This window comes from Patagioenas fasciata, chromosome 3, assembly GCF_037038585.1.
Source record: "Patagioenas fasciata isolate bPatFas1 chromosome 3, bPatFas1.hap1, whole genome shotgun sequence".
Classification (NCBI taxonomy): domain Eukaryota; kingdom Metazoa; phylum Chordata; class Aves; order Columbiformes; family Columbidae; genus Patagioenas; species Patagioenas fasciata.
In genome coordinates this window covers 80,275,521-80,287,772 of record NC_092522.1, presented here as the reverse complement: position 1 = coordinate 80,287,772, position 12,252 = coordinate 80,275,521, and the positions used below count along the sequence as shown (strand labels likewise).

The 12,252-nt window shown below is 38.6% G+C and overlaps 1 protein-coding gene across 5 annotated transcripts in view; it reads right to left on the bottom strand.

Annotated features, from left to right (window-relative positions):
* HACE1 (HECT domain and ankyrin repeat containing E3 ubiquitin protein ligase 1) overlaps window positions 1-6,963 on the bottom strand; it is a 51,726-nt gene extending 44,763 nt beyond the window's left edge. For 4 of the 5 annotated variants that reach the window (XM_071806693.1, XM_071806694.1, XM_065834487.2 and 1 more), the window contains exons 1-4: window positions 6,765-6,963; window positions 3,058-3,112; window positions 1,741-1,830; window positions 52-156 (exon numbers count right to left, since the gene is read on the bottom strand). In XM_071806693.1, the coding sequence (XP_071662794.1) occupies window positions 52-156; window positions 1,741-1,830; window positions 3,058-3,112; window positions 6,765-6,840 (326 nt within the window). In that variant the 5' untranslated portion in view covers window positions 6,841-6,963. Of the gene's footprint in view, window positions 1-51; window positions 157-1,672; window positions 1,831-3,057; window positions 3,113-6,764 lie in introns of those variants that run through there. The other variant, XM_071806695.1, reaches the window with a different exon arrangement.
* Window positions 6,964-12,252: the final 5,289 nt, after the last annotated feature.

Genomic DNA, 12,252 nt, shown 5'->3' with positions numbered 1-12,252 from the left:
AGTGCATTACGTACAAAACCTTTTTAAGAGTTTTAAAAACTTTTTTCTTACCCGTTCCTTGCTGCTAAATGGAGAGGTGTGCATCCTGAAATGTCCTGATAGTTTGGATTAGCTCCTTTTTTTAACAATAGAACAAGGCATTCGACTGATCCACAGCTAAGAACAAAATAAGGAAGGGAAAAACTGTAACAAAGATATTTACAAAGCAAATCTACATTGACATAAAGACAACAGCAATACTATGTACAGATTACAATCAGCAGAAAATCTTAACACAAAACTGGTTTTACACCTTCATGGTTCAAGTTACACAAAGTGAAAGGAAAGACAGTTAAATGCAGTGAGAACTGTCTGACCATATTAATAACTTGTACTAATGAATAGATACCAGCCTTCTATGTGATCTTTTATCTATTCACAGGACTGAATTTTCCATAGAATAAAAATTCCAATACCACTCTTCTTTTTGTTAACACTTCAGTGTATGGAAGTTACGTTTAAAAGTTTAAATAAAAGAAAAATTCTAAAACTCATACAACTATTTCTTTGCTATTTGTTTTGAATCTGTAAGTCCCTTTTACTTTTCATAAAATAGCAGTTTTTCAGGATAATCAATGTCACCAAGAACACCGAAACTTCGCATATGTTTAACTTACTCCTGAATTGTTCAAGAGAGAGAGCTGATTGGGAGGATAAATATAGTACTTTTGTATCCATCACAACCAGCTTACCCATTGTTACTTCCCAATGACAGAACTGCTACACAACAAGCCAAAGCAACTGAAGACTAGATGTAAATAAGTTGCAAAACCAGCATCCTGATGAGCTCTTGATGACACAACAACTATCCAAGATAAAAGAGAATCCAGAAACCAAGAGTGTCACAATTTCTTGGGTTTTATGATCAATAAATACAGCTTTTCAAAGATACTTCTAAAATGTATACTAAAAATTTGCTTGCATTTTTTAAAGTACTTTCTTAAGTAAATTTCATATAAGCAGCATGTAATTCTGAGACAGAATGTTTGGTAACATACTTCTTTAAAATGAGACCCAAATATAGAGCATTCATTCATTAGTTTTTGAAACAGCTTCTCATGAAACTAAACTTCAAACTATCTGGTTCATTTCTGTTGAGGTGGTGTTAGTCTGGCTGTTTCTTGACCATACAGATTTGTGCCCATTGGAGAGCTATAAAAATAATAAATAATCTAGGTCACAGATTTGAAATTTGCACTTGAGTCCTTTACCTAGGATACAAAAATTTATTAGGAGTAAGTGGCCAACTTATATCCCCTTCAGTTGTGGTCACCTGAAGTACTTGGGAACAGATGCTTCTCAACAAACATCCAAGTGCTTCCCACTGCTTTAGAACATTTTTTTTAAAAAGTAGCACCTGCCAACAAGGTTTCTCTAAATCTACAAAGGCAAGAGTAACTCAGCTATACCGTATACACATAACAGCTACATATCTTCACAGTTCGAGGTTTCACAGAAAGGAAAAGAAGTATCAACCAAGACTTCCTTCACTAGAATTTGGAAAGCCATTTAGTATCATGTCTAAAACCTGTCCTCTCAATAAGAGAGGCACACTGCTAAAACAACAAACAAAATACAAAAAGGAAGTGTAAAAACAGAATGTTAACTGATACTACAGAGTTTTCCAGCTTACATTGGTGCCTTAGATTTGTGGTAATACTTTCATTGTTAACTTCTGGACTGGACTCAAGTAAGTCTTACTTTGCTGCAATATGAAGCAAACTTCTCTTCACACGTCCAAACGCATAATTCACATCAAATTTTGAATTTGATAGCAGTTCTGAGACAGACCTTCAAAAAGAAATATAACTTCAATTAAAAAACAGCTCACAAGATCCAAGCTAAGCATATACCATAACTTGTACACAAGTACTCTGTTTCTTACTTGATCACTATTTCTTTTCCCTCCAACTAATTTCTAAACAAGAGATCCAACAGCTTTCAAGCAACTGCATATTAACAGTACTTTTTCACTTCTTATTTGTACATAAAAAATAAACTGTGACACCAGGCAACTGTTTCAAACATAAACTAGTAAGAATTAGACCAGATGGCAAATCACTTATTTACAAATATAGAAAACAAGTTCGGTTTGAAAAAACTATAAATCCCCTTTTTCTTTCTTATCTCAACACAGACACCCTAACTAGATATCCAGCAGCTTTCCCAAACATAGGCAAAGTTCAGAAGGAAGACTGGCATGTAATATCATTGTGATGAAGTAGGAGGACACACGATATGCCAATAGCATAAGAAATGTGAATAGAACCCTTCAAGCCCTAATGAACAAGTAAAGACAAAATGTCAATTAATACAAAACATTTCAAAAAGAGGCAAAACTGAAAGTGAACTGCTGATTTCAATCTCCAGTAATAAGCTGATCACATAATTTAAAATCATTGCACACAATCTCAGCAAGATATTATGTAGCAGAACAAATGTTTATCCTGTTTAGATAAACAGTTACAGTTTCAGTAAGAGTAACTACTTGCTTGCCTACAAAACTCAGCAGAAGGCAGCACCACTCAGCTGGCACTATACAGCCCCCAGGTCCCAGCCACTTTGAGGATAACTGGATGAGAGAAACAGCTGCTCATCTGAGGAATCCCAGAAGTATCAATCTCATTGCCCAACTCCTATTCCATGCCTAAGTCATCTAATGAGAATAAGGGCTTCTATCATATCATCATTAACTACACACTCAGAGCTACAAAGCAATTACAAAACAATGCTTTTGTTCTTATCCTAGGACAAATTTATCTATCTGCACGAACAAAATAAATTCCAGCTCTGGTCTATGGTATAAAACACGTTTGTAAGGCAAGAATATGCTGGGATGCAGAGTCAGTGACTAATTTCAGCTACTGAAGATATCTCAGCAATTCAGCAGCAGAACTCCAGAGAGTGCTCTAACAGCTACAACTCCAGCAAACATGCTGGTTTTTGGGACTTACAAAAAAAAATAAATAAAATAAAACACACACACACCCCACACACATAATTTAAAGCAGCTCTCACCTATGCTGGTCAGCCATAACCATTGGCATTAGTGTATAGACAGCAGTTTCATTATCTGTGAAGAAATTAAATTAGTCCATTAAAGAAATCTTTTATGTAAAATAAATTCATCTAGCAACACTTATTTAGCTTTTAAAGTGTCCATTGTTCAATTGAGCATTCTTTTTACACAAGTTATACTTAACTAAAGTTCGATTATAAAGAAAAAGCCACCATACTTAGACAGAAAAGGTGATAAACAGGATTGCAATACATGAAATTTCAATGTAGCTTTTTTCTTTTACAAAGTAATAATCACAGAATTTTCAATGGAGTATCAATTTATTTAAATTCACAATTCCGTTAGGTAAGTCAAAGTGTTTAAGAAATGTGTATTAACCAAAAAACAAACGTACGTAGCTTATTTTAATAAGAAGGAAATGTCCTGTGTTCCAAAGTAACTTCCAGAGTCCTGATACCTATGAGTTTCCAAAAGTGACTTCTTTAAACTACCTTATTCCATAACCATTCATTTTCATCTCTAAATTTGACTACCTGAATGCAATAAATTCCATTTTAATTTATGATCAGTTTCATATTGAACATTTGAAGGTCAGAAAAATAAGGCCAGAACACAAAGATCCAAACCAGTGGTGGGAACAGTGACATTCAGCTACATACTCTCTGTCAGTACTTCTGCTGCACATACCAGCACACTGTCTGGGTATGACATGCCTGTTTGGTCACTTACAGACTTTCTGGAGTAAAATATTATTTTAAAAGGATTAATTTGACAAAACTTTAATAATTATTATAGATTAAAGCCTTTAATGTACAATAATGATTATTTTTTATTATTGATGTATAATGATTTTATTTTCTAGCTTAAAGCAAGCTGCCCATTGTTGGGAGTACATTCTCCACAGATGGCAGCTTATAACAGTAGGGACTACACTTTCTGAGAACTCAGGTATATGGTTCCAGGATATGGAAATATGGGACTGTTCTCGTAAAACTTATATGCTACATAAAGATATCAATTGTGGAAAAGATTTGATCACTTTTAAAAAATGTATCCATGATCGGCTCCTAGTATATATAAATGCAAAAAAACTTTGTGCTTGAGTTCTGCTCCACAGATCTCTTGACAGGACGATAAAGCCCTACAACTGAAACAAAAATCAGAACTTGAGAATGCCAACTAAATCTGAGCATGACACCCTTCCCAAATCATGCTTTACTAAAAAGACCCAAAAAAAAAAAAAAAAACCACAAAAAAACACCTTAAAGTATACCAGCACATTTAAATTTAATTAGAATCAATGTTAAGCATTTCAGTTAACTATATTGCAAGTATAGTATTCTAGAAAAAGACAATAGTTAAACATGAGTGTAGCTGGGCCATAAAAGGTGTTTACGGTATAGTTATAATACTAAACCCTTTGCTATCCTATTAACAGAATCTACATTTCAGAGTATATCCAGATTTTCCCCAAGTTTATCTGTACAGAAAAAATTAAAAGAGTATGGGACTAAGGAGCTTTTGTGCCTATTTTTGGTAAATATGATCTCTGTTCATAAACAAACTCATATTGACGTAAGGTAAAAGTACATGACATGAGGCAGAGTAAAAGCATTATATACTTCATTCATTTACAGAATTTATTTGTTATCTAACTTGCCTGCATTTCAAGTCATGAATATCTAAACATAAGAAGTATGCAAAATGTAGAGTCAGAGACAAAGGGCCTGAGCCTACAGCTTTGGGCTGAAAGACCTAGTTTTCAGGCACTAAGCCTTAACAGTAGAAACTAGAAAATTGTGTCAAGCTTTTAGGTGCCCAGAAAACACCTGCCAAAAGATACTTCAGAAGAGTGATGAAAAAATACTTTTTCCTATTGGCAAGGTCAGCCCAGGGTATTCACTGGCACTGGACTCAGGTACTTGCTTAAAAAAAAAAAAAAAAAATCACTTAAAATTCATCATCTAGAATCCTGCCCTGACAAGATACACTCATTATTTTATTTCATAAGATATAGTGACTTGAATCTGGCAGAGATCACAATCTTCAAGAAGTGCCTTCTTCAGTATAAGGAAGTTCAAATATCCATCTTCATTTCCTAAGAGAGTACTACGACTCTTAGTTTAAGGATAGAGAGATAAACTATATATCTTTCAAATTAAAGCTATTCAAATGTGTAGGGGGGAGAAAAAAAAACATAGTTCAAGAGGCCAGCACACAAGAAACCACTAAACCGCATGCCATACTAGACTAATGGTGGTATTTTTCTAAGTCGATCCTGTCAGTATCTGTTTGGAGCACTACAACCCAAACCTGCTTCTCAAGAAGAGTCTGGACAGGCCTGCACGAACCTAGGGAACACCAAGACCAAGAAAGAAGACATGTAATGAGATAATATGTACCCAAAGTTAGATGGCCATTGAACGGAGGTTTTCTTGGAATGTAAACTGAGACTGCAGTGCCTGAAGATCATTTATCCCCTTATTTCAGTCATTCTTAAGAGAACATATGCAAGAGAAGTACTTGTTCTGGAGGTCACAGGGCTCGAACTTGCACTACCACAGACATAGTTACCTCTGAAGATAATAATGCCAAAACCAGGAAAAAAACGGCTGAACTCAAATTCAGAATTAATTTGCCTGGAGTAAATTTGAAGCAGCACCAACTGTCATAGGTTGTGCTAAGTATTATTCATATTACTATCTTCAATTACTCAAACAGGTGCTACTACATTATTTCTGTAAGTCTGAGCTTACATTAACAGTATTATGTCAGTTTTCACTACTGCCATTTAAGAGCTTACTAGAAGCAGCAAACTCTGCCTGAAACTTCTCTGTCACTTTGTGACATTTATGAGCAACTGCTCTGGGAGACACTAAAAATGTTGACGGGTGACAACAAGGAAAGGGTGTAGCAGCTCAGCGTAGGGGGAAGTCCACATGCAGCAGCCAGGAAGTCCCAACAGGGAACACATAGCAAAAACAGAATATTACTCATTTTCCTCCACCACCGGAGATGAAAGCTGGCAGACATACAGCCAAAGACTTGTCTGCAAAAATAAACCCTGAAGAAAGTACAATGGCATGTGAAAGTTCGGGACTCACAGGAACAGAAACTTTTGCATATCCAAAATCTTTTGCAGAGGTGGTCTTCCCAAATGTTGGACCTGGCTGGAACACTAAACTACCTGCTATGAGAGTCTGCAGCTGTATCTTCACGTCCATCCCGACATTGGGTGGTTAGCACCCACAAGAAGCAGTTTAGAACCAAAAAAACTAGGCTGTGACTAGTGACAGTGACACAGAGCACCTTAAAAAAATAATAATAAAGAAGTCAAATATTTGGCATCACGAGCGTGTCATCGACGAAGCACCAGCGAAAGATTTAAAATCGGATAAAAAGCGGGTCCGGCACCCCTGATCACCCGCTCGCCCGGGCCCAGGGGCGGCAGCAACGGCAGCGAGCAGGGGCACCCCGGGACCGGCATCGGGGACAGGCAGGACACCGAGACACCGCTGCTGTTGTTGTTGTTATCGCCGTTAAAAATTTTTAAAACTCCCCTCGGAAGCGGAGGGAGGGAGCAGGCTGCCATTCTCCCGAGCCGCCCCACCGGGCGAGGCCAGGCAGTGGCCCCCGGCTCAGTTCACTCCCGCCGGGCCGGAGAGGCCGCCGCGGCCCTGGCGGAACCCGCCGCCTCTCTCCTTACCGTCCGGCAGCTCCACGGTACGGGCGCGACGGAGGGACCTCGTCAGCCGGTTAAGCTGCTCCATGGCTCTCTCCATCCTCGGGGCGCCCAGCCTGGAGCCGCTGACACCTCCTCGGCCGCCGCCGCTGCCCTCAGCCCATGGCGGCGGTGCCGGTGCGGAGCCTCCTCCGGCCCCGACCCGCCGCACAGGCTCAGAGACCAGGGCGGCTGCGCGCGTGCGCGGAAGGCTGGGCCGCGAGCGGCGCGCAGGTCCTAAACTCCTCCTCTGGAGACGGAGGTGGCGGGGGCTACCTCAGGTTACTTTTGTCTTAGCAAGGCAAAACGAACAGGATGGAGGGGGGAGCTTACATTTTCAAAACTTGTGGAGTACAGATATTTAAGCAACTGCTTGTTACAGTTTTTGAAGAAAAAAAATAAATAAAGCCTCTCCTAAGTGATCTCGCCAGATCTCCTCAGAGCTACGAGAGGTGATGGCGCCCGGCAACGACACCCGGACGGGATGGGGCAGCTCCGCTGCAGCCCCTGCCCTGAAACTGCAGCCAGGCTGCGGTGTTGGGCAGAGAAAACCCAGGCCGGGGGAAGGTGAGTTCTCACCAGCCAGACTCTTGGAGCTTTAAACCTGAGAAGTGCTGAAAATGAAGAGGAAGGAAGCACATAGCAAGGATGAAAAGTGTGATTGATTTGCTAGCACTTTAGAAGAATCATAGGAAAATGAAGATTTAGGAGGTGTAATCTGAAAAACCAAAAAAATAAAAAAAAATTGAAACAGCATTTTAACAATAGCAATAATAAATAGAGTAAGACATGAGAAGCAAAGAACAATTATTAATAAAATATTTGTCATGTGGAGGCTTGGGTGTAAGATGAAAAATGAGTCTTATATGTGCTTTTGAGAGCACAAAAATTAAATAAGATGTGAAAATGTGGTTTATTTTGCTGCAAATACTTTATGGAGAAGAGGAGCCCTTTCAACAAGAACGTTAGCTCAGCTTGAGTTTATCACATTTCTTCTGGCAGATAATGGTACAAGCAACAGGATACAAATGAGGCGTCACAACATTACTCATGGTTTTGAAATCCATCCTGTGTCACAGTCTACCTCTTCTGGTCCAAAACATTCTATAGTTGTCTTTATTTCTTATTTCATTTATATTAAGAGAGGAAAAGGAGCAACTACAGAATGTCTCCATACTTAAGTGTTCCTCAGAAAAGTTAGTAGGTGTGTTCTATTGAAGTAGAAAAAAAAACCAGTACAATGCAATTCTCCCCTCGATTTACTCCTCTAGGCAAGTTGACAATACTTCATATTCAGCTTCACTAAAGGTTGCTGATGCTGCTAATAGATACAAACAGTATTAGTGTGCTATTAAACAGTGGAAATCCATGAGCATATCCAGAGTTCTTTTCTTTTATTCCAAATGTTGAGGAACTAAGGTTGTTCAGGAGCTAAGACTAGAGATTACTCCAACTTCTAAATGATGTTACTAGGTAGAAGATGAATTAAATGACCTCTTGAGGTCCCTTTCCTTTTGTATGTGTATGATTCTTGTTACACCTCATAGCAGAACAACAACATGTGTGAACAACAGCCATTGTTTGCCTTTGCACATCATAGTAAGGAGGAGAAAAGCAAGGAAACTCGAGAATGTATGCCCGTTCTATAATAAATTAATGTCTTTTGAGATGCTCTGTGAGTGCAGTGATATTTTAAGGGTATGCCACTGCCACAGGACATATTTTGTGGCATCTTTTAAGAGCATCAAAATAAAGGGCTGAAACACAACAAAAGCATTAAGGGTATGCAATCATTTGCAAAGTGTTATAAATCTTATGTATTTATCATCCAGTCCAGTGCTAAACACAAACTATACTCAGGGACGTGTGTTCAAAGATTAAAGGATTGTTACAGCAGTGATATAAAATCCTTACTAAATTTTGTTTTAAATAGAGAATGTTTTACAGTCAAACACTGAGTGCACTGTGATCTGCAGTCAGCGGGGCAGAAATGCTACTAGAGAGCAGGTAGACTTGCTCCTACTTCAGCTGGAGTTGCTTGAACTTATAGTGCTTTTAAGATTATTCTTAGTTCTTCTTGGAGCACAGAATGGATTGAATCAATGGTTGTTACTTTCCATCTTGTAACAAACTACGCAGGAAAGAAGGGAAGGAGGATAACCCCTACCTGAATCCTTTCCCTAGCAATAATATCTACACAGTCTCCCAACCTTAAATACAAGGTCTTCCTCAACCTAAGTACAGGGTCTTTCACTGTCTCATGAGGTCTGCTATCCAGCTAAACAGCTTGGGCTTCATTGGGATAGGAAAAACAAGACTCTTTTCCCTGATTCATCAGGAAAGATTGCTGATTTTTCTTCTGAGTTTTGGACCCTATTTCAGATTTTCTTGCATAAATTCATTCTACTTGCCAAGATGTTCCCAAACAGATAGGACATGTTGATGGGCATTTGCAGCTTTGAAGCCTTATTGTTTCCACTGTAGTGGGAAGAAGTCTACGAGGAAGAGCATCTCTTGAAATCTAACAGCTCCTGTGGCTAATGAATGTATGAAAAATCAAGGAAGGAAAATCCAGTGGAGGCCCAAAAGCAAACCAGGTAGAGTGAGAATATGATCTCAGTGGTCAGTGCCAGCAATCACAAATTTCAATGTCTCTTTCAGAAGTTGACTTAAACTCCAAGTCCACCCAGCTGGTTTGAGGACTGCATAAATGGCTAAGGGTCTTTCTTTTTAGTAGACTACTTTATAGTAGACTTTATAATCCAAAAAAACTTAGCTCAACCCTATGAGCCGTTAGTAAGTCCTGGGAAAATTCCAGTGGTATTGCTACTGTCTGCGACTTTATTGACTGCGATAGAGAATTAGGCATCTCCAGGTGGTAATTAATTCTGTCTAGTTTAGAAATAGGTATTACACAGGGATGAAACACCTTCTAAGGTGTCCATAAGATCACTGTAGTAAGACTGGGTCTTGAACTGAAAACCTTTAAGTGAATAAAAATAGCTGGAAATAATAAAATTAGCCAAAATTAGTTACACCATGATATGTATCATCAATTATACTTCTAACTTTTGTTAACTTCCTTGGTCTCAAGGAAAAAAATGTCATCCCAAGGAAAGACTAAGATTCCCAGCTCACCACTTGCAGATTTTAAGTCATTTGCTCATTGAATGCAGTCAGCAGAGTTCTCTTCAGTGCTGAGATAAGCAGTCACTAATATATCTATCCATTGCACTCAGATATCTAAAGATGTCATGTTCAACTGCCTAAGAGCAGTTGGTCAAATTGGTCTTCCGCACTGAATGGAATCAAATCAATTTTTAGTCCTGTGAGAGAAACACTGTCCCTGGATTTTACAGGAAGTTCATTGCTGTGAGCATTCTCAGGGGAGAGTAGGGATAGACCATGTTTCTTTTCAAAAAGACAATACCATCAAAATAATTAAAACTGTGGAGTTCATGGCATTCATTTTGCTATGAGGAAAGCCTTCTTCAGAGATAAAAATTATATTATATTCAGGATTTGGAGGAATGCAGATTGCTGTCAGAAAGGCAATGCAGTACTAAGCAAAAATAAGACCCCTCAGCTCTTTCACTCTGTTTTTCATCTGTACCTTCTTCACACAGGTGTACATAGATGAGGTTCTTAGGGACATGGTTTAGAGGTGGACTTGACAGTGCCAGGTTAATGGTTGGACTTGGTGATCATAAAGGTCTTTTCCAACCAAAATGATTCTATGATTCTAAAAACAGAACTTTAAGCTTGTTAACCTACAGCATAGAAGAAAGAGAGAAATTGATATTGATATTTCTGCTTTTAAGTCCCCAGAGAAATTTGCAGCATGAAATCTTCAGTGAACTTTGGATCTCATCTTTTGTTGCATCTTGTCTATCGTTAGATTGTTAGGTCTTCACAAAGAGTCCCCTCTGGACAGTGCTGAGCCCTAGCATCCAGTCCTAAATTGGACCTGTTGGGCATCACTGAATTCCAAAATACAGGAATTAATTCAATTTGTGGGAAAGCATATTTCGGCTATATGCTGTTGTCTCCTTATATAAAAAAAAAAAAAGATTCTACTTAAGTTCAGTTTCACTTTAGCAGGCCCTATTCAGTTACTGCCTAACCATGATACAGAACTACTTGGAAAAAAAAAAATCAAATATCTTCAGAAAGGAAAAATGTCATTAAATATTTACAAATAGGTAAAAAAGTTTTGGGATTTTTTTGTTGTTTGTTTGAGTTTTTTGTCTGCCACTCCTACTGAAGGAGCAGATAGCATGGTAGCTCATGGTTCATCACGGAATGAAGTAAAAATCTAACAAGAGTATGATATTTTTATGGGGCACTCCACATCGGCAGGCACGCTCCAATGTGCTTCCCCCTGCAATTCCATTAGCCGTGATTCCCTTCCCTAGCAGGGCAATTTGAGTCTTTCCTGGAAGCTGCTGTACCAGCAGAGATTTTCTTCTCCACTGCATTGCAGGGTTAGGAGTCAGCACATCTTCGGAGTGTGGCTTGGAGCCATTTTTCCCAACAACCACATGCTCCTTGTGGGCTGAGCTGGCTTCTTCTGGACATGCCAGCAGGCTGGGGTTGGAAACTGCATCTTCGGTGCAGGAACTTGCCTGTGCTGAAGATGAGGACCTTTTCAGAATTATAGTAGAGATCAACTTAATTCACAGAGACGTGCTTCAGCTACCTTAATCCGTCCTGTGTTACCATCAGAGAATGTAAGACACAGCAAACAAGCCCATGCTGCTTTCCCTCTGCTCTCCATTGGACTGCTCTTATTGCTGGATAGATTCTCTTAGGGACAGAGGAAATGAGATCAAGCCACTCCAGACGGAAAACTGTGCATCATATCAGTGAAAACAATGATGAAGGATCTATGTGTATCTCTGTGAATTCCAGTACTAACGCAGCTGCGTGTCTGTCCTATACAGTAATTCTTACAGCTGTATTTTAGTACATCTGACCATGTAAAATTCTACTGCAGTGAGACTTACAGTAACCTTTTCAGGATATATTAGCTGTGTTATCATTGGATGGATAGGCTTTTACATATATACATGAATCCTTGTTTTTCCAGGTGCTTTTTGGATACCAAAATCTATCTTTAGCCTTATTATCAATAGTATTGAGGGCAATAAAATGTACCATTAAGCTGTTTCACTTTTTTCTGTTATCTGGACTGGAAATCAATTGTTTCATTTACATATCCATCTTAAATACAATCAATGCAACCTTACTTTGTTGTCAATGGGATTTATAAGGCCATAATAATACTATGGATTATGTTCCCATATATTTCTATGACCAAATTAAATTTAAACTTGGTTGTGTTCAGATTTGAGTTCTGAGCCTCATTATTTGTGCTATAGGTACCAAAGTAATACTAGTAGAAGCTATAGTAGTAGTAGTAGTAGTAGTAATAATAATAATAGTGGCCTATTGTTTCTGTGTCCTGTCTTAT